At 43.5% G+C, this 26751-nt stretch overlaps 1 protein-coding gene across 1 annotated transcript in view; it reads left to right on the forward strand.

The window, feature by feature from the left end:
* Window positions 1-4649: 4649 nt before the first annotated feature.
* Window positions 4650-26751, forward strand: part of ptar1 (protein prenyltransferase alpha subunit repeat containing 1) — a 54825-nt gene continuing 32723 nt past the window's right edge. The window contains 5 exon segments of the mRNA XM_085787393.1: window positions 4650-4829; window positions 16418-16587; window positions 21685-21751; window positions 22119-22223; window positions 23466-23715. Coding sequence (XP_085643519.1) covers window positions 4744-4829; window positions 16418-16587; window positions 21685-21751; window positions 22119-22223; window positions 23466-23715 — 678 coding nt within the window. The 5' untranslated portion in view covers window positions 4650-4743.

A 26751-nucleotide genomic window follows, 5' to 3' on the forward strand; every position in this document is an offset into this window, starting at 1 on the left:
TACGAACGCGTTGATGAATCTGACGTAGGGTTTTCTTAAGGAACTTCTTAAGAACAACTTAAGAAAGAATCTAAGAAGGTTCTTAAGAAGATATTGGTGAATGAGGCCCAATGACCTTAAAATAGACAACAAACCCATATAATTTGTATAAGGGAGATCTGATCCACGAAGGCAACAAAAACAAAAAGACCACCAAACTAAATTTAAGCTCCAAGCCCCCTCCTTCTCTTTCTATTTACAGTTGCATTAAGCAGTGAAACAGCTTGGCATACCTTCAGAACATGCTCTTACATTCCACCCACAGCCTTTTAGCTAATGCCCAAGATAAATCCAATGATATAGTTTCAAGGCAGTATGATGTCTTGGTGAAAGCTTCCTACAGACATTAGATTACACTGTAAGGAAAGACGACCTAAACTGGAAACATAAAACCAGAGCAGACCCTGCTATTCCTTCTGTATGACACCATGGCACATGTGTTCACATTTGCCACCTCTCCTCTTCCCAGATTCTTACATCACAGGACATGTAGCCTCTCAGTGATACCTATGAACCATGTTCATTTGAACAAACAGAACAGACAGGGAGCTTTAGGGATAGTGGTCTATCAGTGAGAACTAAAGCATGGTTGAGCGACTCTCCAACCCCACAAATGATCCACTGAACCACTGAATTCCCATCTGAGATTTCCTGAGTAAAATGATTCTAAACTGACTCACAGTTGACTTCTGCGGACTTTCCCTCTCTTTGTTCCTGATCTACTAACATTATCATAACACTAGCTAGATAATAGCATTGCGTGACTTTAATGTTGCACATTAACAACTAACTCTTGTGAAGTCCTTATTTTTCTCTAAGACATATTGATTCTCGTCTGGTGTTTCCCTGCAGCATCAAAACTGCCGCTTTGGCATCAGGGAAAGGTTTTAATCAAAATGTGATGGATTTGTCTGGTCAGCTTTTTAAATTATCATCACTTGGGTTTAGCTTGGAATAAAACTAATTCATAAATCCTGCTGTGTTTCATCGGGATTGTCAGGGGTGATGCTTACAGTGCTTACAGCCTTTTAACTTTAGTCAAATCCTAATGGGTAATTCAAGCCATTGTATCGGTCTAACTTCTTGATTGAAACAGACCCAAACAAAACACAGCTGTAGTTCCACTGCGAGGAAGAGTCCCCCACCAAGTCTTTTCCACATGGAGTGACCAGGCATGTTGAGGAGGGTTAGACCGAAAGTACCTCTGTACCCAAACATTACATTCAGTGAAATACTATCCAATAAAGTACATACCTACTTTTATGGGCACAACACAGAGATTGCAGTGTTCTTTAAGTGTAAGCTGTGAAAGAACATTTCAGTCTGTGTATTAGGATGTGAGGTCAGGATGTGGAAAGCCTACTGTAGCTACAGCACCGAGTATACAGTACAGGGATAGCAGCTGGCCTGGTTCTGTCAAAGGTTTTAAAAAGAGACAATTGCCAGTGTCCTCTAATCTCACGTATGAACACACTGCATAACAAATGTTAAGATGCCTGTAGAGTTGAATGTTCATATTGACACAACAGCATTAAAGAGGAACCATGGATTGATTTCTTGCCAGCTTTGTTGAAAACAAATGCACATGGTCAAGAGGATGGTTAGCAAAACAGTGAAAAAGCGACTGGACTTGCATAGTTCCCCTTTAAAAGCTCGACACAGACCTCACCTCTTCAAGTTGATTGTAATCTGAATAATAGGCTCACAAGGTATGTACCCAGTTTATTTTGATATTTCTTGACTGGAAGTGATGAATCAGTTTTATTCATGTAGCAAAAAATCTGATATTTGCTTCAGAGGGCACATTGAATGGAACAAGGAAAAATCTCACATGGGTCAGATGTTTGTTTGTTTTTAAGTCAAAGTCACGTGATCACTTAAACTCTGTTGTTGTGTCCTCAGACTCAGCATGTAGACGAGTCTCAACGCATTTTCATGAATACTTCTAAAGAGTATTCCTTCACATTTGACTCAAAAATTCACCTGGACTCTATGGTGAAGTGGTTAGACTTTGGTGGTCAGAGGTCAAAGGTCAAAGTCAGTGTGACCCCCAAAAACACTTTCTCACCATTACTCAAGACACAGCAATTATGGCAACATTTCACACAAATGGAAATGGTTCATATTTTCTATGACCGTGGATAAATGTGATCTGAACCTTAGTCTGAGTGGAGGAGGCAGATAACCAGGAGGTTGTTATTCTAGTATTGATTCATAGCTCACTACAGAAAATACAAAACATGTACAACACACAATGGTGCAAATGAGCAGGTATAGACAAGTTAGATAAAAACCTGAGAACAAACCTTACAGAAATAACAAGAAGAGAAAAATGTGTGTTTGCATGTAATGCCTGAGTGACATAGGGAACAACAAACCTCTTATCAGACTAAAAACAGAACCAGTGAATGGACGCAGCAGCTGTTTCCTGAAAAGATATCAGTCTTCAGTAAGAAGTAACAGGAACATCTAATCCTAGAATCTGTCTCCACTTTGTGAGCTTTAATACTGACTGATCTTACCAAAATATGTTGTGATGATTTACTCTCACAATAAAGGTCCTGACCAGGTAAGATCAGTGGAACTTATTTCATGTTGTCACATCACTGTAAAGAATAAGAGACTTTAGAATCTACTGCTGAAAATATAGATCTTATTGTGCTAGATCTATCCATACTGTGATCCAGGAGATCATCAAGCAGCTTTCATCAAACAGACTGAACATGGGCTGCATTACCTCCTCCCACCACCACCACGACCTGGTGAGAGAACAGACAGCAGAAATGCAAGAGGTGAGAGAGAGAGAGAGAGAGAGAAAGAGAGAGAGAGAGAGAGAGAGAGAGAGAGAGAGAGAGAGAGAGAGAGAGAGAGAGAGAATGTGCTGCTGCAAGAGAACATCTACTGCAGGAAGTTCTGCTACAGGTCAGGGGGTCACTAGAATTATTTCCTTGAATCATATTGGCTGACCACTGTTGCATTGCACAAGATAGCAACGAGATAAAAATGTAGGCGGAACGAGCAGTACAAATCAACCCACTGAGATCAGTACAGTAAATGCAGACTGTTTATTTACATTATGGTCTGTACACCTGCTGGTCTTTATTCTTAGTTCCTGGACAGCAAAGTAACCTAAGAAACCATACTAGATCACGGAGGAGGCTGGACAAGACTGTGTGATTCTCATGATGCACAACAAAAATGAAAATTATGAAACAGTAACGGGTCTGAATGAGAAACAGAAATTACTGATTGAGCGATCCTTATGTACATGTGTATGTAATAAAACATCAAGGTTGCAGAGTGCACCACTGATCCTGCACTTGATTAATCCAACATTCGACACAAGAAGAAAATATGGAAATGAGTGGATCTGACACTTTGATGTGAACTGACTCTGGTTTTAGATAATGCACAATAAAGAAACCTGTGTTTCCCTTGGTGGATACAGGAAACATATTGTCATTGTGCCGCTTACAACACTAGAGGGAAGCAGGTTGAATCAATAGTTTTTGCAGTTTCTGGCCAATAAACATTCAACTCCCCCACTGTGGTTCCCTCGCACCAGAATAACACACTTTTTCCACAGATGCTCTCTTATGTAACACTGTGTGAAAGTGAAGTTGCAGACTTCACTTAAGGCTGTGGAGTCAATGAGAGACTGTCATGCTGCTCCACTTACCTGATACTTCATCTATTCAAGATTTTCTTACGTCAAGAAGTTGTCTCTGTGTTGCACAAAAGTTGCAATGCAGGATTTACACTGAAAAACAGGCAACATTGATGCATTAGATTAGATGATTCTAGATTTATAGGGTTACAGGTCCCTTTTCATTTTTCCTGAATGCTGGTGTCCCCAATTTTCTCAACTATAAAACAGATATGTCTGAGCACCATCCAACCACAAATAATCCACTAATATACCCTCATACACTCTATTAGAAACACCTGTGTAGGGTTAGGGTTAGGTCCACATGAGGATATGCTATTCTATTGCATAGAATTAACCCTGAAATATTGGGCTACACAGATGTGTGTTTGAAAAGCACATTAGCCTACTCTTCCACCAAGTAGACCTACAGTATAAGAATTAAAACTTACAGCGAAGCGCAGTTTGAAATTCGGTGAAAAGCATCATGTTAATATCTCCAGTCAATGTGCGAAATCTCACAACTTTTCACCATGTTAACGTCCAGTGTATTGAGGAGTTATTCTTTATTAGATAAATAAATAAATAATTATTAAAACTGATGAACTGTCAGAAAAACAGTGTAGGATTTTTTGTCTTTGTTCCAAATCTCCACAGTTCCACATTAGAATCAATGAGTTTGTGCAATAATTTTTTTTATAGTGCTCTTACTATGGTGAATTTATGAGGTGTGTACTATGTTATGGGATTACGTGCAATATGTTATGTTATGTATTTGCTGGTGTTGATATAGCTGAGGTTGTATTGTTTGTTGTCATTGTGGCCATCAAGGCATTTATGGACAAATTTTACCGTAGAACCAGAGAATTTCTAATATTGATTGTCGTAGACTGGCTCTGGTAAAACCAAAATGCTACGCGTGCCAGTTTAGCTGCTAGCGTCCTACTCTATGGTCCTACTGTAGCACCATTAGTTATGGCCTCAACGAGCTTCCGTAATGTTTTTTTTTAGACCGGAAAATCATCTCGGTCCGTGTGACGTCACCAGATGCTCCAAAAATGGCGGAGTCGGAGGAGGAGGTGGACGTCCTGGTCCAGAGAGTTGTTAAAGACATCACCAACGCCTTCAAGAGGAACCCCAACATGTGAGTAGAGCCGACCGTGAGGAGGCCGGGCGGACCGCGGCGGGGGCGGACACATCCAGGGACGGTGTCCGCTGTCACATCCAGCTTCAGCCAGCTAGTCTAGTGTGTGGGCTCTGACTATCACCTGGAATCAGGCGGTCTACAGAAAGTTGACAGCTCAGGTAGCTAGCACAGGTCAGCTCAGCTCAGCTCAGCTCGGCAGTGTGTCGTCCTGGAGACAGATAACGGGTTTGTTCGGAACACGGACACGGCTTCTTCCTCTGTGGCCGGTTAACGTTACATTAGAAGCTAACGCTGTGGTGGAGTTAGCTCGGTTATCTCTGAGCTGCTGTCACATCTAACGCTATCAAATCCTGCACAGACAGTGTCGTTAGCTCTTTAGTGGTGGGATCATGAAGTCATACATCAATTTATAATTCTTTCTATTGTAATTAGTGCTTCCGTGTGTTCCGGCAGCTGCCCCGGTCTCTAACAGAAGTACGCCGGTGTTGTGGCCCAACTGGTTTCTGATTTAACTGGTTACCGTACTGAACAGCTGCAGCTGTTTTGCGCTCCCGTCAGCAGATTCGTCACAAATTCACAAACATACACAACATATTACCAGCGAGTTTCAAGCCGCAGTTCACATCTTCTGCGGCGAATATGCTGCTGTGAGTGAGCACTAACAGTTACGTACCAGCCACATGAAAAAAAAGAATAAAGTGGAGAAAAAGTAATCTTCACATATTAGCTTGGACCGGGACTCGAACCCTCTTCAGCAAAAGCAGTTACACCTCCAATCACCTGTCCACCTCTGTGAGCCACTCAAGCTCACAGGTAACTGCGGTTCCCCTGCGTGTTTGTCAATTACGTCAGCACAGGTAACGTTTTGACTCGAGCTGATCTGAAACAACTGGTTACCATTGGTTTGCCTTTGAAATATACGGACATATGCCTCGGTGTTTATTGTTCTTTTTCCTCCAGTCTATGAACATATTCAGCGCTACACTACACTCCGCACAACACTGCACACTATGATAAAGCCTGTCGTGTTGAGAAAGTGATGAACTAACTCGGAAATACTGTCAAAATACGCTAAACAATACCGTAAAACTTCAAATGAGGGTCGAGTCCCAAATTGCCGCCGGTCCCAATTAACCGCCGGGTGTAGCAAAATATTTTTTATATTAAACGCCCATCCCAAATAAACGCCGGGTCAAACATTGTTTTTCTGGTTGTCAAAAAATATTCTATGCAAATATAGCGGGTGTCTCGTGACGTTAAAGACGGCCGAGGACTGACAGGACGCCTCTGGGCTGGTTGCTCCTGCCCGGTCTGTCCACTCCTCTCATCCGCACTTCGGCACCTGTCCTGGGCTGCACAGTGCCGGCTCGGCTCGGCTCGCTCCTCGTTTTAAATAATAATTTAAAAAAAGGACGGTGGTGCGAGCCAACACAGGTGCTGAAGTGAGGGAGAGGAGTGGAGAGACTGGGCGTCCGCAGGGTTTTTGCAACTTGCGGCGGATCAAGAAGGGGCGGAGGACCGACATGACGGGGGGACTCAGTCTCCTGGTACCTGTGCGGGCCAGGACCGCGGAGGTCAGCAATAGTATAAAGCTGCAGTACCGGAGTAACCGTAGCTGTAGGACCGCAGGTCTAGGACCGCAGCTGTAGGACCCGTTCGATTTACGTCACAGCGCCCCGACACCCCCCAACGTTCGGAAGTTGCTGCGTTACTATGGAAACGGTCACCGCTTTGACCGTTATATTATTCCGCTTTGAATTTTATATTACAAGTTCACATTTTGAGTTTGAGTTAGGCAACGAAGAAAGGAGTTGGTTAAGTTTAGTAAAAAGATCAGGTGTGTAGTGTGTGTAGAGTGTAGACGATCAGTTTAAGTGAGAAGTGTAATTGTGTTTAGGCAATGAATAAAGGAGCTGATTAAACAACAGAAAAATAATTCCAGCAGTCGATTTCCAGACCGTTGCTAGGTAAAACGGGCCATTGCTAGGGATGCCGCTCTGATCAGAGGACAGCAGAGGAGGAGAACTATGGATATTTACCTTATGTTTCATATTTACCGTCATTTAACAGCATAATAAATGACTTGTAGCTTGTTACAGGGAGAGTGGAGGCTATCTGCCATCTTCCACACCGCTGCTGAAAACCAAACCTGCGCTCAGAGCCTCCCCTGTCACTGCTCTTGTCGGTCACGGTGAAAAAAAAAAAAAAAAAAGGAGCTCGGTGGAAGTCCGCGACAGTAAACGTGTTTATGACAGATAAGACCATATAAACGTTTATATATCTATGGATAAGACTACACAAATATACCCATCCTAACATGTATATGATAATATATATAATATTATTTTTGAAAATGTTTTAATAAATATTCTACATTATTCAAGCTTTAATTTTAGTAAAAAGACCAGTAGAGTGTAGAATAGAGAGAGTCCAATGTCCAGAAAGTAGTTAGGAGCACGTTTGAGGTGATTTGTAGTCGATAAATCTGACGGCAGTAACTTCAGACCATGGAGGTCCTACAGCTGCGGTCCCAGAGCTGCGGTCGGTCCTACAGCTACGGTTACTCCGGTACTGCAGCTTCACCCTACTCGAGGTCAGCAAGACCCAAAACTGTTTAGTTTGTCAGTTTTTTCTGTGAATGTCAAACTAGTTTTAATTAAAATGTATACCTTTACAAAGGGCAATGATAAAATATGTCGACACACGAAATCTAAAGCATCAGACCATTCTATAAATACATTTCAAACAATCGACTCACGTCCGACGCTGCCCTGTTCCCTTGAACGCATCACCAGGCAGAAACAGGTGGAGGTAACTTCACCTCTTCCTCGAACCACGGCGACTTGAAGTGAACATTTCTTTTAATGCACGCCAATAAATACGTTTTGCGTTTTATAAGATCTGTAGAGAAGTGTAAAGAAATGTAAGTACACAAAACGTTCGCAATACAGTAATGTGATTAAATGAATATGTTCATAGACTGGAGGAAAAAGAACAATAAACACCGAGGCATATGTCCATATATTTCAAAGGCAAACCGATGGTAACCAGTTGTTTCAGGTCAGCTCCAGAGACTGTAAAAAGAATGGACGTAGCACCCGTGACGTCACCCATTGGTTTGGGGGAGTCTGTTTTGTGCATGGATGTATTGGTTTTGTGCCGCTACTACGGGGCAGAGCGATAGATATAACAGAGTGGCGACAACCTTTGATGTCGCCGCCAGCGCGGTCACGTGGTTCATGTAGCTCCCAATAGTTCCAAACGAGGCTGCCGCTGTCATGTTCTGCTATGGGACAGACAGCACTGAGCTTGCTTTTGGACGGTAAATATTAAAAAATAAACCGTACAAAGTAGGGCTGGGTAAAAATATCGATTCAGCAATGCATTGCAATTCTTTTCTCTGCAATTCAATATCGATTCAGCAATCTTCTGAATCGATTCAAGCCCCTGGCCAGTGGGGGCGCTGCGAGCAACACCCTCGTGTGATTCGCGCTGTACGGACGGGGGCCGCACTAGACCAAACCATAACAATATGGGAGTGAGTAGCAGCAGCAGCGGGGATCGATCGTCGGGGGAGGGACGCACCGCGCAGTGCCGTATTAACTTTCGCTTTCAACACGCGCTGCTGTTATGCATGCGTGCTTCTCTGTGGTGTGTGTGTGAGAGAGAGGATGCGGCCATCGTCCGACGGGGGGGGGGCGGCGGCGGCGAATATCGCTACTTTTTTTTTTTTTAAGACGTTAGTTTAGGCGGCAGCTCTTTGTTGTTAAGGCGGCCGCCTTAACAGGAAAGCGCTGCGGGAAACCCTGAACTTATCTGACAGCTGCTCTCACTTCTTCCTCTGCTCCTCCTCACTCACTCACCTACACACAGACAGGACTCTGTCTTCCTCACACTCACCCCAGCCCCTCAGTTTCTCATCCCACCTGCCCGTACCATACACATTGACAGTCAGTCAGAAATCACAGAACTTAAACATCATAACAAGAACATTACTGCGGGGTCGCTACAATATTTTCAGTTGTGCAGTCAACTATTATTAATAATATTGTTTTGTATTGTTTTATTACTCAAAATGTTATGAGTTATTTTCCAAGAGGAAAGTATCACATAGCCTAATTTAAATTTAGCTGCACTGTAGTTCAGTGTTAAAGCAGTGTCATATTTTGTTATGCTATGAGTTACACTATGGCTGTTCATAAGGCATGAAACTAAACAAATAATTATTAAAAAAAAAAAATCTGGTACTCTTATTTGTGTATTTCTGCTTGATACTGAATCGATATCGAAGCATTTCAATCAATATCGAATCGAATCGATATCGAATCGAATCGTGACCTAATGAATCGAAATCGAATCGAATCGTGAGATTCTCAACAATACCCAGCCCTAGTACAAAGGTGTATTTACAACTGTTACTGAATTACTGTATGTACATCAATGTCAGTTTTAAAACAAAAGGCAAAATCTTCTTGCTTCAAGGTTTTATTTGTCACTCTAAAGTGAAGATTAGCCTGCCCTACAGTAAAAATGGCATAAGAAGAGGAGTAAAGCAATATATTAAGTGGGAATATATATATTTAAGCATCAAAGATGTTCAATCAAACCCACACAGTTTGAAACAACGTTCAAAACACACACAGCCAGTATCACAACTAAACATAAAGCCCGTTAGCTTAATGCTAACGTATAATGCAAAACCTCATTGACGGGCTAACAGAAATTAGCATCGATATCGCCATTTCGCGGCAACCAAGCCATAGCAGTAAAGCTGCCAAAACCTGGCTTTAGCGCTGTCAACACGTCACAGTTTTCATGCAAGAAAGTCACCGTTTAATCCAGAGTCTGTGGTCAGTTCATAACGTTTGTTAGGAACTTGCACCGATGTTTGTTTGGGAGAAGTGCAGAGTCTGTGTGAGCCCCGACCGGGGACCAGGGCAGCGGCTGTCACAGCAGCAGCAGCCGCTCTACTGAGCTGATCTGCCGGCGGGGCCGACCGTCCTCCTCCCGTCGGAGGAAACGAGCCAAGTAACGTATCCGCATGTTTTTAGAGGTTTACTGCTGGCTGGTTAAATTATTTTAAAGAGATTAATGTTGGTCTCATTGATGAAATTTAACAACTGTGGCAGTGGCATTAGTTTGTTTGAATGAAAAGTGAGCAGGGCTGCTTCTGGGCTACGGACTGAAATCACCACAGTTACGTAAATAAATAAATGTTTTTCAATGAACCGATCAGTCTAATAATTTTTATTTTGTTAAGTCAACATGGTTACTGCACTTGGGAAAGATTACCACTTTATGACTTAAAATTGGTCGGTATTTCATCAACGTAGCTCAGTAGTTTCTTGCTGTGCAGCCATAGAAACAGACGTGATCCAGCGCCGCTGGAGGAATGTTTGGAACTATTGAGGGCTCCATAACCCGGAAGTCGGCCCGCCATCTTTTACAACGGAGTCCTATGGGAGTGTCGCCACTCTGTTTTATCTATCGCTCTGCTACGGGGGTTTGAGCTGCGCCATGTTGGATTCTACTTGCCATATTTGGAGCGGTGCGGCCGTTGGCCGGCCGAGGGCCCGCCCACTGGCCTCGAAGCAGTGGTCCACAGACCTGTCACTCAACGGTTCTGCGCCCTAATCGGCCAGAACTTTAAACCTAACTAGAAAAAACATTTCCAAGAATGGAAATGGTGTGAATGCTTCCAGCAATGCTGAATGAGCTGAAGAAATTGTTGAAAGAAAGAAAGAAAGAAAGATTGAAACAAGAGAGAAAAAAGAAAAGGACAGAAAGAAAGAAAGAAAGAAAGAAAGAAAGAATCAAACAAACAAAGAAGTAAAAAGACAGAAATGGAGTGAAAGAAAGAAAGAAAGAAAGAAAGAAAGAAATGGAGTAAAAACAAAGGAAGAGAAAAGGAATAGAAAGAAAGAAAGAAACAATCAAACAAACAAAGAATTAAAAAGACAGAAATGGAAAGAAAGAAAGAAAGAAAGAAAGAAGAAAAAGAGAGAGGGGGATGATAGATAGAAAGAGGTAGATGGATGGATGGATGGATAGAGAGGGAAGGATAGAAAAAGTTACGTAAAATACAAATGAAGGAGTAGAAGAAAGAAAGAAAGAAAGAAAAAAAGGAGACAGCGGGGTTAAAAAATAGGGAGGGGTATAGATAGATAGATAGATAGATAGATAGATAGATAGATAGATAGATAGATAGATAGATATTAAAAGCTGCGTCCTATGTCCCAGGCTCCACCTGTAATTGTACTACTATTAATAGAGTTGGAAAGACTAAACGCCTGAACTTAAATTCATGAGAAAAATATAAATTGTTGGAGATGTTTACATCAAAAGTATAAATTAATTGAGAGGCTGATGAATGTGAGCTGAAAACCTGTGTGTGTGTGTGTCTGGGTGTGTGAGTCTGGCGGTCTCTCTGTCTGCGTGTACATGTGCAGAAAGTAAAACTGTTAAGCGCCACAAAACTCCTCTCTCCCTAATGATCTGATTGATTACACCTGTGTGGCAGCCTGCCCTCAGAAGTTACCATGGCGACGACCATGCTTACATTTTACTGTGTGGAACAGTGTTGTGTTTGTGTGTTTGTGTGTTTGTGTATGCGTGCATGTGTGACTGTGTGTGAGTGTCTGTGTGTGTCTGTCTGTGTGAGTGTGATGCCTGTGTTTGTGCGTGGACATCCTCTGTCAGTCTGGTTTATCATGTGTCTGTGTGGGGCTGTGTTTAAAAACATCTTAACGAGCGGCCAGGCTGCACCTGCACTGCTCTATTTATAGACATGATAACGAGCTGGCCACAGCTGGACCAACTGCACACAGGGCAGAGCAGAGCAGAGAGATTTGAGCTCAGTGCAGCTCCCGAAAACAGCCCATAAAAAGAGAACCGTACCTCTTATCAGAATGTGGTCATGACTACTGGGGCAAGGAGACCTTCCTGAGCGAGCCAATGTGAATTAAATGTTTGTAGGGCAAAAACTTTTCTTGCCGTCGCATGGTAGAAAAGGGGGGCATTTCTGTTTTTCTAAAAAAATCTGCTCCTACTTTTATATTGAAGTGGATGAGCCACTGGAGCGGGTCTAGCTGGACAATTAGGCTCACAGAGACAATTCTGTAAGTCTGTCTGCTGTTTTGAGCACATCAGATGAGACACGACAAGTGTGGCTACAAACCGTTGAGGAAATCATGTGTCTAGAGTTTAATTTGTGGCCGTGCTGGCAATTTATCCAGAAAAAATTCTGAATGTTTTTTCGATCCCTCTCACTCTAACGATGATGTCACTCACTCTAAGCCCTGCTCGTTAAACGCAATACACAACCATTATAAAGTTGGATTTTGTCAAAAATTTTAATGATTTTAAAACAGCCAACAATCTAAAACTGTTGAAGATATCAATAAGATGAGTCATACGGGAATAGATTAAAAGTTTGTCTACAATTTAAAAGACAAATGGAGTCTGTGGGAGAAAGTATGCTGAAGTTTTAGAGGTTCAAAGAAGTAAGAAGATTTTAAAAGTTTGAAGACGTTTTCAATGCATTCCTATGGGAAAAATTTTTCAGAAAAAGTTAAATATTTTAAAAAGTATAAATAGTATAAAAGAGAAAAGTCATAGCACCCTTGTCCTGAAAAAGCCACACATTTTGATATATGAATGGTTGAAATAGCACAAAGTATGAAGGAGTAGAAGATGTCTGAAAAAGGGTGAAAGTAGTAAGAACTAGAAAAAACATTTCCAAGAATGGAAATGGTGTGAATGCTGGAAGCAATGCTGAATGAGCTGAAGAAATTGTTGAAACAAAGCTGAATGAGCTGAAGAAAGAAAGAAAGAAGAAAAGGACAGAAGGAAAGAAAGAAAATGGGAAGGGTAGATGGAGAAAGAAAGAAAGAACAAAAGGACAGAAAGAAAGAAGACACAGAGAGAAGGGTAGATAGAGAAAGAAAAAGGTAAGAAAAGCAGAATAATAGAACATAAAGAGAATAGAGAATGAATGAAAGAGACAGAGGAGTAGTAAGAAAGAAGGAAAGATATTGGGGTGGATAAATGAAAGAGAGAGATATACAGAGAGCAGTAGAAAGAAAGAAAGAAATGGGGTAGAAACATAGAAAGAGAAAAGGAGTAGAAAGAAAAACAGAAAGAAACAAAGAAGTAAAAAAGAAAGAAAGAAAGAAAGAAGAAAAAGAGAGAGGGGGATGATAGATAGAAAGAGGTAGATGGATGGATGGATGGATAGGGAGGGAAAGATAGAAAGAAGTTATGTAAAATACAAATGAAGGAGTAAAAGAAAGAAAGAAAAAGAGAGACAAAGGGTTTATAGATAGATAGATAGATAGATAGATAGATCAGAGGGGTTAAAAAATAGGGAGGGGTATAGATAGATAGATAGATAGATAGATAGATAGATAGATAGATAGATAGATAGATAGATAGATAGATAGATAGATAGGACACATGTTAAAAGCTGCATCCTATGTCCTAGGCTCCACCTGTAATTGTACTACTATTAATAGAGTTGGAAAGACTAAACGTCTGAACTTAAATTCATGAGAAAAATATAAATTGTTGGAGATGTTTACATCAAAAGTATAAAATAATTGAGAGCCTGATGAATTTGAGCTGAAAACCTGTGTGTGTGTGTGTGTGTGTGTGTGTGTGTGTGTGTGTGTGTGTGTGTGTGTGTGTGTGTGTGTGTGTGTGTGTGTGTGTGTGTGTGTGTGTGTGTGTGTGTGTGTGTGTGTGTGTGTGTGTGTGTGTGTGTGTGTGTGTGTGTGTGTGTGTGTGTGTGTGTGTGTGTGTGTGTGTGTCTTGATGGCCACCTGCACAACAGAGCAGGAGCAGAACAGTCAGTTTTGAGCTCGGCGCAGCTCTCCTAATGACAGCCAAAAAACAGAGAACTGTACCTCTTATCAGAATGTGGTAGAGACTATCTGGGCAAGGAGACCTTCCTGAGCATTCTGATGTGCATTAAGTGTTTGTAGGACAAATACTTTTCTTGCCGTCGCAAGGTAGAAAAGGGGGGCATTTCTGTTTTTCTAAAAAAATCAGCTCCTACTTTTCTATTGAGGTGGATGAGCCACTGGAGCAGGTCTAGCTGCACAATTAGGCTCATTGAGACAATTCTGTAAGTCTGTCTGCTGTTTTGAGCACATTAAATGAGACACGACAAGTGTGGCTACAAACCGGTGAGGAAATCATGTGTCTAGAGTTTAATTTGTGGCCGTGCTGGCAATTTATCCAGAAAAAATCCTGAATGTTTTTTCGATCCCTCTCACTCTAACGATGATGTCACTCACTCTGACCCAACCCCATACACACTCATTGAAAAGTGTGAAATTTGTCAGAAATCCTCATGTGCTTTTAAAGGATTTATCTCAAAAACGGTACAAGCTATGAAAAAGTTGTAAATACAGGATGAATACATTAGAAGTTTGTCTACAGCTCAGAATTTGAATGAAGTCTCTAGCTGAAAGTATGTGGACGCTTTAAAGGCTGTAAGAAGTAAGAAGATTTGAAGAGTTTCAAGACTGTTCCAATGCATTCTCTATGGGGAAAAAAAAAAATCAGAAATAGTTGAATATTGCAAAAAGTATGAATAGTTGAAAAGAGAAAAGACATAGCACACCTGTCCCGAAAAGGCTGAACATTTTGATATTTGAATTGTTGAAATAGCACAAAGTATGAAGGACTAGTTACATGACGAAGAAAGGCAGAAAATGGCCGAACCGAATAACAATAGTGTGAATGCTTCCAGCATCGGCTATTTTAACATGGGTCTCAATTGGAGTTGCTCCCTTCTGGAGCCAGCCCCCAGCGACAGCCCAGGGGATTGCAGTTTTTTGAACGCGGAAGTGAGCTTCACTTCTCAGACCGACAACTGCCCCCTTGGTCAGCTCGAGTCAAAACGTTACCTGTAGTGACGTAATTGACAAATATGCAGGGGAACCGCAGTTACCTGTGAGTTTGAGTGGCTCACAGAGGTGGACAGGTGATTGGAGGTGTAACTGCTTTTGCTAAAGCGGGATCGAGTCCCGCTCCATGCTAATATGTGAAGATTATTTTTTCTCCACTTTATTTATTTTTTCATGTGGCTGGTACGTAACTGTTAGTGCTCACTCACAGCAGCATATTCGCTGCAGTAGATGTGAACTGCGGCTTGAAACTCGCTGGTAATATGTTGTGTATGTTTGTGAATTTGTGACGAATCTGCTGACGGGAGCGCAAAACAGCTGCAGCTGTTCAGTACGGTAACCAGTTAAATCAGAAACCAGTTGGTCCATAACACCGGCAGCAGGCTGTCAGTGTCAGGGGGTTACACCCCGCCTTTCTGAAGCCCCGCCTTTCCGAAAATAGACTTCCATTCATCGTAATAGCGGGGTTTTCTATTTTTTTTCTATTTTACTACCCCGCTACTCCGAACGGACAGACGGACGTAATCAGAAAGGAACCGGAGGCTGTGCAGTGCGCAATGCGCATTGATCCTTTTTTCCTTTTTGGGGTCAAACGGATCATAATTAACTGCAAAACAAGCAAATACTTCATATTAATGACATAACGTTCATTATGCTTCTGGCCTGTCTAGCCTCTACCTGGTCTTTTTTTTTACTAAACTTAACCAACTCCTTTCTTCATTGCCTAAACCCAACCAAAGCATCTCCCTCAGCTGTCAGCACGAGCGGCGGCTGCAGCAGCCTCGCGCCCCTGTGAGCTCAAGCCGGCTTCAGCCGCGCTCGAGCGGAGCAGGGGGGGAGAAAAGAAAGTGGGACAGGGACAGATCTGCCCAGTCTCTGTGCAGCGCACGTTTCACAGACAAGCCGCAACACAGAGTGTAAACGTCACGCGGTTCAGCACCTTGGACATTGGACAGCTGCGGGGGGGAGGGTGTCGGAACAGCGGTGTTTCGAAGTGGGGGTATTTCGGAACAGCGGGGTGTCGAAGTGGAGGTGTGTTGGAATGGAGAGCTGTCCCCGTGTCGGTGTTAGCTTAGCTAGTGACACCGGTAACGTTACGTGTAAGCGCTTCATCTGTCTCTGATAACAAACGAAGCAGCAGTGTGAGCTGAAGAGACCGGCAAGACAAGGCAGATTTATTAATATAGCCATTTTTTTTGTTACAAACAGCTTGTCTCAAAGGGCTTCACACAGCATCATAACAACATCCTCTGTCCTCTGGACACTGGACTGTCCCCAGGAAAGGACAGAGAGAGACGAGCTGAAACCTGCCTCTGTTTATTGATGAGCTGCAGTCCTGGGCATTTAGATCTTAGTTCACTGTTCACCAAAGCTCCTTTGGCTGCATCTCTGCTCATTTCGTTTTTTATTTACATCATAACACTAAGATTTATTCATCACAACCTCTTGATCTGCCTCCAGGTTATTTGTTACCAGTATTTAAACTTCGTTCAACTCAGGACCTGTCACACCTTCACCTAATGAATCACCCTACAAGAACAAAACATAAATACAAACAAGCTGGGTTGTAACTGATTGTGTCTTTCATCAATTGTCTCTCTGTCCCTGAGCTTGTCGTTTTAAGTCAGATCATGTGGCGTCAGTGCTTCTCACTCCCTCCATCTCCTCCCTCAGCGATGAGATTGGTGTGATCTCGTGTCCGGAGGCCCGCTACAACCGCAGCCCCATCGTGCTGGTGGAGAACAAGCTTGGCGTGGAGAGCTGGTGCGTCAAGTTCCTGCTGCCGTACGTCCACAACAAGTTGCTGCTCTATCGCCAGCGCAAACAGTGGCTGGACAGGGAAGGTAACTGAACCCACTCAATCTCCATCCCTCACAACCAGACGGAGTAGATGTGAGCTCGGTGTGTGTGTGTCTCAGACGTTTGATTGACGGATGACGGATCCAATATCAGTGGCTGATGAATCGTGAGCAACGTGACGCATAATTTATCGCATTATCCAATGCGAAAAAAAACTACCCCACTTTCATCCCAGTTTTACTCAAAAATTGAATTTTGCACAAAGTTTGGGCTACATTGTCTGATAGATGAGTTATTACACTAATGTTAAGACCCAGAGTGGGCTCAAATTCAATTTTCTTTTCTGAATAACTTTAATAATACTGCTTACCAATGTGTGTACTTTACAGGGGTGCAAACTTGTCACCTTTCGGTGAAATTCGCCATTTTGGATCCCAAATGGGTCCAGTGTTTCCCCTACCATTGTACAGGAGAGCCCCCGCCAGGCCAAAAAAAAAAATAATAATAATAATATGGCAAAAATAAGCGACATATCCATTCATTCAGAAATCAATAATCATTTCTGTTTCTGTGCAGCGCTGTTCTGCAACGCGAGTTAAACCAGCACTAAGTAACTTTTCAACCTTCATAAAATATTTTCATAACTTTTGTGATGATACATTGACTTACAACAAGTTGAATGACACCTCTGTCGTGGTCTGAGGGGGTCTGTATCTCTTTCTCTGGCACTAAGCAGCTTTGAGGAGCATGATAGGAACCCTGCTCTCACTTTACTTTCACTTTCACTTTTGCGAGTCACAACAAGGAGGGAACAGGCAAAACGGCACTTTAGCAATGGATTATGTTTGTGTTTTCACTTTGAAATGATCCACTGGAAACAGAAACTTAGTTTTGATGTCTTCTGTTAATTTTAATGCAGGATATTTACAGGGTTTCACGCTAGTGTTCATGGGAAATGGAATCTTCCTTCAGGCAAAACACTACCGCTTTGGTCCACAGGCGCCGCCAAACTCAACCAAAACTGAAAGTTCTTTAGTACTGCTTTAACCTGCTTCACTGCCTAGTAATGATACGAGTGTGCGAGCATATTATGGGATGTTGAGGTTTGTAGCAAGTAAACTACTGGAAAAAAGAAAAAATATCGCGGGTGACAGACGCGCGTCATGCGAGAGAGACCGGGGAGGAGGGAGAGAGAGTGAGAGGGGGGATTGACGCGGAGCAAAGGGACTGTCAGGTGGAATCGAACTGGGTCGCTGCAGCGGGTGTGCTCTACCGGCTCTACCAGGTGAGACAGACTGTACGTCGCTCGCGGCTCGCCGTATTTAATTGGCGATTTCACCGAGCATTTACTGACGGTGAGCGGCCTGACGCTGCTTCTTTAACGCCGCCGCTGTTCCAGACTCGGGGCAGACGCACGCAGTAACAGTCACCTGTTACCAGAGCCGGCCCTCCCTATAAGCGAACTAAGCAGCTGCTTAGGGCCCCGCAGCCACTAGGGGGCCCCCAAACTTTGCTCAATCATTTGTCTAACCGTCTCTGACAAAGTGTAACCCTTGACCCAACTGGCAACAATGACCGTGACACGCATACGTAAACGTAACGCAGACTGTGGCCGTTGTCCGGTAACGAGCGCGCACCACCCCTTCCCCTTCTCTCCCCCCTGGCCCCCTCCCTCCCTCACTCACTGAGATCGCGATTTGCGAGGAGGTGATTAGCTTTTGGACAGCGACGATGTCCAAAAGGATATATCCGTCAGGTGTGGAAAATAGGAAAAAGAAGGTCAAGGATGAAAAAAAAAACAAGGACAAGGTAAGGCTAATTAATGTTATGTTTACCAGATGTACGTTTAGCCGAAAAACATGTCGGTGCTTGTGTTAGCTCACTTAGCTGGCTAGCTGCTACATACCAGCCTGCTGCAGTTAACATGTCCTGGCTGATTTTAAGGTCTGTTTACAGTGAAAAGATAACAGCTGTTTTCCTGTGAGGGGATAAAGGATCAATCACCCATTTATTAATGGCTGTCATGTTGCCACATCCTCATCCCCTGTGGCTGGTTCCAGTCATACAGTTGGTAAGTTTCTTGTTTGTTGCCACAATATGTTTATCTCTGTTGGAAAATTAAATTGTGTGTAAAGTGGCTAAAAAATTCTACTAATCTTCTCCACAGCTCCAATGGTTACTGCTGATGATGCTGCTGACCAACCAACATCCTCTATCTTCTTCTCAACTGAAGTTTTGTTTTAAGGGTTCTAGAATTTAGCTGTACAGATAATTTAAAGAAAATAAATCTGTTCAAACTGTAATCTTTTGTAGAATCTTTTATCTTTCTGCTACATCAAAAGTACTGCCGGTTTGGAGCCACCTATTGCCATTCACAATATTAACATTAACATTCAGACAAAAACAAAGTAGAAGAAAAAATGACAAGTGCAATTAGACAGCTTTAAGTGTTTAGACTCTAATTAGTAATGAAATATCTGCTCGCCATCATGTTGATAGAGGTACAATAAAATATGCAAGGGTTGCATACGGTAGCTGGTTTTATGAATATGTGATGATACACTGTGAGGCAGGGCCCCCAATTTTATCCTGCTTAGGGCCCCCAGATGTACAGGGCCGGCCCTGCCTGTTACCGTTACCATACCGACGAGCTAGCATGTCCTTTTTACGTTACGGTATAACCCTGTTGTCAATAAACACACGTGGAGACGGTGCTTCAACCGAACTATACAGCTGTTAGATGACTGGCTGTTTCCCTGTCACTGTTGTTTCAATGTCCCTCATCCCTGAGTTTTACAGGGGCAACTCAGTAAACTAGAATAACATGGAGAAGTCTGGACTATTTCCAGTAGCTCAGGTCAATTTTTTTTAATTGGTCCTGTCTAATAATATATTTTTTTAGAAACTGAATTAATACTGAAGCTAAATTGTCCACTGCAGCATGTGAATGCAAAATCTGATTGGAGGAGCCAGCTATCTGTTAAAATGTTGTCCAGGTTAATGTTTTTGGCAATTAAAGGCCCTTCAGTTCAAGATTTCAACTGCAATTGGGCATTAAACACCTGGCTCACTTGTTCAGATAGGGGACGGAGGGTGTAACTGCTACTGGTCAAATAATGTGAAATAGCATTTAATTTTACATGTCTCCAATGGTTGCCATTTAAATGTAATTATAAATAATGATAAATACTGCTTTCTGAAGAAAGAAGTGTTGTGTGGTGTTGTATACAGTCAACAGGAAGGATTTTAGTAAGATATAAGTCATGAGCGAAAGTATGCACCACACAGCCAGAAAAAAACCCTCTTAGGCAGGGCAAGTAAGAATTTAGATGGGGCAAGTAGATTTGAGAAGTACTTGCCCGACAGGACAAGTAGGAAAAAACCTTAACGTCGGACCCTGATGTGGGCCTCCTTTTATATTTAATAGAGGGGGGTGCGTGCTGTCCCACGCGCCTCGTCTGTTCAGGATTTTTCTTTGGGTACCACCGGGCCTAAAAAATATTCTAGGGGAAACACTGGGGTCATTTGTGTGATTCGTGTAAATCCGCAATAAAAACAATTTTGGGGGGGGGGGGGGGGGGTTGCGGCAAGGCAATGCACCTGTCTCTTTAAGGCGCGTGCACCTTCTGTCCAGCAACACACACCTGAAGCTTCACTTTTCATACAAACTAACTAACGCGACTGCCACAGTTGTTAGATTTAATCAATGAGACCAACATTAATCTCCTATAAAGAGTTTAATCAGCCAGTGGGAAACCCAGGGCTGTAGGCTACAGTGCGACATCAAAACATGCCTGTGCTAAGAAATAATCTGCCCTAGCATGGCTGCTATGGGTAAACAAGCAGAAGAAGCAGAGCAGTGTATCAGCTGGTCACTTGTGGAAACGTTTGTGAGCATTGGGAGTGAAGGAGTCAGAGCTAGAAGATGCGCCAGCAGCGTTGTATAGGTGCTGTATGGGACCGCGTGTGTGTGATGATCGCGGTCGCGACCAATTAGCGATTAGCGTGTTTAGCATTTATTAGCGCTCCAGCCCGACCTGAGCAGCAGGAGGAGGAGGAGGAGGAGGAGGAGGAGGAGGTTGACTGACTGTGGCAGGACCTCTGCCTCCGTTTCACTTTATATAGCTGGTAAATAATGTGGTTGTAAAAGTAGTAGGCTAAAGTTAAATTAGTTTGTATGCACTAATTGAAGGGGCAGAGCTTTAAGAGACATTTTAGCTTTTATATTTTATAAGATGTAATTTGTGTAAGAACCACGATTAATAAATATAGGTTATATATTTCAGTGAATATCTAATTGTTCTTAGCATTTGTTAGATAACTTTCTTTGCCCGATAAATTAAAACATGTTGGAACTATCAATGTCTCCTCTCTTGCAGCCAGAATCTCACTACTTTTAACATCAGATTGTCACAATGATGTATCAGATGTCAGACTGCCTCATTCTTTCAGTTTTAACCTGAATATACAAGACATGATTGATTTTCCCAACAATTAGAGTATACCAAACCGAACCAAAAACCATGACCACAAAACCGTGAACCGAACCGTTTGCTTGAACATCTTTTAAGTAGGCTACATATTGCTGCTTTATGTGTTTTATGTAGCCTATGGCATTTTTAAGCTTCATGTGTGTTATTGGACAGAAAGAGCAGCGCTGCCTCGGAGCATAGCCTACGTACAGAAAACACATTTATAAATGTTTCACAATGAATCAATCAGTCTGTATTAAATATTTAGTTTGAAGGCAAGGTTTGCAAGGTTCATCTGATGGACATCTAGTGACAGATTCACTGCGCCGCCGGCACTCAACAACCAATCACCGTGTTGAGCGCCTTGAATTCGTGCACGAGAATTGACGTAATCCATAGCAACGGGGCGTCACCAGGACGTCACTCTTAGTTTGCTCTTAGTGATTTATCCTTAGTAAGAGTAGGTCTCAGCGGCTTTGTGAATAGCTTTTAAGAAAAAACTCCTACGTAAAAACTTTTAGTGCGAGTTAGGAGCACTCCTAGCGGTAAGATAAAATGCTTTGTGAATACGGCCCCAGGTCACATAATTTTTCCACAGGATACTAAATAAATGAAGTACAATGTATAGAGAATGGAAGAAGCTAACAGTGTGTGTTTGTTTGCCCTCAGCTTTAGTGGATATCACCTGCACGCTGCTGCTGCTCAACCCAGACTTCACCACCGCTTGGAACGTCAGGTACTGATACACTGCTCACTGTTGTCCTCATGACTGTCAGCTGTCAGGAGCCGGAGGCTTCAGAAAATGGACCATAATGTTCCTAAATGAATGTAGATGAAACACTGACTTTACTTAAAGGGATAGTTCACCCTAGAATGATATTTCGCTCATTATCTACTCACCCTCATGTTGACTAAGGGCTGGAAGAATTTTCTGAGTCCACCGTCCCTTCTCTGAGTTACAGGGGGTCTCGGCGTAGCAGTGCATTTCAATGCCACGGTAGCAAAGGGACACCAGAGCTCTTCGTAAAAAAACACACAGATCCTGCAGAGTGAGGGTCTGTGTCGGGGACAGTGGTCTCATGTGTGGCTGACTGTTGTTGCAGGAAGGAGCTGCTGCAGTGTGGCGTTCTTAACCCAGAGAAGGACCTCTACCTGGGCAAGTTGGCCCTCACCAAGTTCCCCAAGAGCCCAGAGACATGGATACACCGGTAAGAGTTGGCTACATAGGGCTCTGTTCCTTTTTTTTTTAATCACGAAATGTATTTAGGTTTTTTGGGTAGTCAGTTTAAAGAGAAGCAGAAAATGTCACCACTGGCTACTGTGCTCTAACAGCTGTATGTATGTAGAAGCCAGGACACTGCACCACCAGCCTGTTCTCTAAACACTTGTACATGTTACAGTCACTACAGCTTGTTGGCTGATGCAGTTGGTAATTGAGGGAGATTCTGTGAGATTCAGCCACACCTGAAAATCAGTTTGATAGATTTTAGCAGCCTCTGGATGAAACACAGGCCAAGGTCCAAAGTTCCTGGGTCCATGGAAGTTATCAAGTTCAAATCCACTTGAATCCTTTACATAAGATAACACACAACCTCGTCTTGGTGAAGGAAGAGACTCACTGTGGCTTGGGTCAGACAGGAAACATGCTGGAAACATCTGCTCAGCTGGGACAGATGTTCTGGGACAAACGGATACCATCAGTCCAGGATCTATAAACTTAATTTCTCAGAACTTAGACAGTTCATCACTTTGTTTTTTGTTAGTGATATTTTAAGAATGTTGAAACCCTGAACGTTAGCATCATAGCTACAGCAGCGCTCTCTGCTTCTGACACTTGGCTCCCGACCTGCATCAGCCCAGCAGCTGCTTCTGCTCCAGTTAAAGGGGACATATTATGGAAATATCACATTCATTTTGAAGGCTCTTTAACATATATTTAGGTGTTTGTCTTGCCTTCCAGTCCCCAAAATGTGAGAATTTACAAAAATATCTGTAATTTTCAGGCTCTCTAGGTTGAAATCCATGTGGTTTTATGAGCTGTTCCCTCAGTTGTCTTCTAGTGGTGTAACTAGGATTCGAATTTGCATAATACCACCCCTACCTGGTACCAGTAGAAGGGGTGGGGCGAGGCAAGCAGTGGCTCATTTGCATTGAAAGGGACAGGCACTGAAACCAACCGTTCTGAACAGGACTGTTTTGAGAGGATGAAAAGAGCTGTGATGTGACTTGGGAACTATTTTAATTTGTGGAAAAGATGCAGAATATGTCTCCTTTAAAGGCGGAGGCCGAAACACACAACTTCCAAACTGCTGCGTATCTGTGGCGTTTTCACAACTGTGCTGCCTGTTCATGTAATTCTTTAGATCTTTGACAGTAACTAAAAGGTAATGAGGTCATCTTTGACAGCAGTCAGCAGGCGATGTCACTCAGCAGCTGATGTCTTCCCGCAGGCGCTGGGTGCTACAGCAGATCCTGGGTCAGGTCTCTGCCGTGAGCCACAGCAGGAAGCAGCAGCAGCAAGATGGAGAGGCGGAGCAGGCGGATGCGGGGAGGAGCCAGCAGCTCAGCGACCACCTAGCCAGGACTCTCCACCAGGAGATGAAGGTGTGCTCTGATGCCGCCTGCCGCTACCCCAGCAACTACAACGCCTGGTCCCACCGCATCTGGGTGCTGCAGCACATGGCCAAGGGCAATGTCAAGGTAGGACCAGGAAGCTTTTATTGATTTCAATTTATTGTCATCTTAAAGGGATATTTCATCATTTTGGAAATTCACCTATTGTCATATTACCTATAGTCTTAGGAATTGTTGGTGCAAGCTGTTTTTAGATCGGCAGGGCAGAGACTCGAGCTGCACGGTATTTCCATGTTTCCCTCATCAAAGTAAATACAAAACACTCTCATGGACAATTCACCACACTATGAAATATTGATGTATGATATGTAACATTACGACACATGAAGCAAATACTTGGAACTACTTTCTCTTTTGAAGTCACTCCGCCCAGCAGCCGTGTCTGGAATGTAGTTCCGGCTACGTATTTACCTCGAAAACAACTCTGCCTCGTAACGTTCCGTTATTATCTCATAGCGTGGTGAATGTGCAGGTCACAACTTGTTCACCAGAGCGTTTTGGAGTTGTTGGATTTGATGAGTTTGATGAGGGAAAGCCTGTGCGCCGTGCAGAGCCCAGCCGATCTAAAAACTGCTTGCACTGACAATTAAAGGTAACAAACCTACTGCTCTGACTATAGGGATTATGGCAATTGGCGAATTTGCCAAAATGTTGAAATATCCCTTTAACAACAAGGCGCATTCAGTTCAAAATACTTCATTAGGACCTGTTTGTTGTACGTTCATGAATGGTGAACTGTTATTTATACATAGTTGATGGTAGTTTAAAGGCATCACTTGAATTTTATTGATCCTTGTCCTGGTCAAATATTTGGATAATGGAGCACCCTGGCAGCTCACTCGGGTTAATCTCAGTCAGATGGCCACCCAGTGAAGTTGCCAATAGCCATTACATCACTAAGGCCAACCGGAGCCCATGAAGAAGAGCTGCATCTGATGAGACATGAGAGGGAAAGTTCGAGCAGAGAGTCCAGAGGAGTTGATATCATCACCAACCCCTGGTGAACCAGACTCTGCTGGGGCTCCAGACATCTAGTATGTCAAGTAGGTCTGCAAGCTTGAGTGCAGTCTGCAGGAGTCAGTAACTGTACTCCAGTCAACACAGCAGTCTTAAGGCAGGATCAGACTACACAAATTCAGGCCAGTTTTTGTTAGACAACTTTGTCATGGCGGACAAATATCCAGTGTCGAGCCCGATTACAAACGGATGTGTGGTGTGTGTGACATAACTGATGAACAGCGAATTTGCATCTAGGATGCTCCACGATGCTCCACAACTTTTATTGACTTCATTGCTTTTTGCTCGGATTGACATTTTTCCCAGCAGGCCCAGCAACCTAACCCAGCCTCTTTTAGACCCTCCGCCTTTGACTACACAGGCCCTGCTGGTGCTGGTGCTAGTGCTAGTGTCTCTGCTAGAGTCTCTCCCAGCATTTACTCTGATGGTTCTCCAATTGGTTATTCCAGTTCAATTGCAAGCTTCAGTTTCAGCTCTGCAAACAGCTTTTTTATTCCCGTTGGGATCTCTGGGAGGCAGCGTGTAAGACAGAATGTGCGCCGGCCACTTAGACCTTATCCTTCTGCAATTAATACAACTAGTATGGCCCCTCTCACTAGCTCCACCTTGTGGCCACTTCCACCAGATATTTATTCTACAAATCTGACCATGTCCAGAGCTGGGTGCTTCTCACATCGGCAGCATGGTGTTAACCAAGCCAATCTTCGCCCTCTACTCCGTGTACCAACTCAGAATAACATGGACCTTAATATTGTCCTGATTAATGCAAGATCCATATCAAATAAAACTTTTATATTAAATAATTTCTTCACTTCCCACACTCTGGATTTCATGTTCTTAACTGAGACATGGCTGCAAGTTGGGGAGTGCTCAGCTTTTTCGGAACTTCTCCCTCCTAACTGCTCCTATTTTAGCTCTCCTCGAACCACTGGTAAAGGTGGAGGTCTGGCAGCTGTTTTTAAATCTGCCTTCCAGCGCCAGTTGGTCACACCTGTTAATTACTCTAGTTTTGAGCTGCTACTGTTTGAACTAAAGGGCCCGTCCCCTGTTCTCTGTGCAGTGGTGTATCGACCACCAAAATTCACTACAGTCCTTCCAAGATGGCGCTGCTCGGCGGGCGACATGGAGGAGGGCTCCTGCTGCCGTTTGTTTTATTCACTCTCCCGGTCTGTCTCTTTGTCCTTGTTCATTGTCTGTCCCCTGTCTACCTTCAATGGACTGCAGGTGCAATATTCCTACTGAAAGTATGCTGTGTTGTGGACTGTATGCGGCATGATTGGAAGGAAGTCGGGGCTACTAACGTTAGCCCCGAATTGTTTGCTAGCGTTGCTAATGCTAGCTGCGTACGATTCTCCGGCTTTGTCAGCGCCGGTCTTCATGCGGCACGCGGGGGGAGTGAGACGGAGGTCTACGGGACTACTGACACTAGCCCTGATATGGCTTCTTCTATCAAGCCGGGTCGCTCGGTGTGTAGCCGATGGACCTGCTAACTCGGACCTGCTTGCGTACAGCCGGACGGAGCTGCTTGGTCTCCGGGACGCCGGACTGCCATCACCTTCACCAGCCCTGCTTCACGGCGCGCCGAGGGAGCTGCTTCGACGCCACCAACCGCACTATCGACGGGACGGGAAGGCCAGGAAGCGCGGCAGGAGAGGCGGCATCAGGCAGCGGGTTCGGAGAGCCACCAAGCTGCCACTACCTCCCATGCTTCTGTGTAACCCCCGTGCCCTAAGAAGCAAGATGGACGACCTGCGCTCACTAGTTGGTGCAAGTTATGAGTACCGTGAGTCCGGCCTGATGGCCTTTACAGAGACCTGGTTTAGTGAAGATATACAAGACAGTTTTATCCAAATTGACGGTTTTACCCACATTCGCATGGACAGAAATGCTAGCTCTGGAAAAACTAGGGGAGGGGGGGTTTGCATTTATGTTAAAGACAGCTGGTGCCGTAACATCGCTGTCAGAAGCAAAATATGTAACCCTGACCTTGAGCTGCTGCTCGTCACCCTGCGGCCACTTTATCTCCCTAGAGAGTTTACGAACATTTTTGTCTGTGTTGTTTATGTTCCACCAAGTGGGAACGCC

The sequence above is a fragment of the Trachurus japonicus genome, chromosome 9 (assembly GCF_045865225.1).
Source record: "Trachurus japonicus isolate A0001 chromosome 9, Traja_1.0".
In the NCBI taxonomy this organism is placed as follows: Eukaryota; Metazoa; Chordata; class Actinopteri; order Carangiformes; family Carangidae; genus Trachurus; species Trachurus japonicus.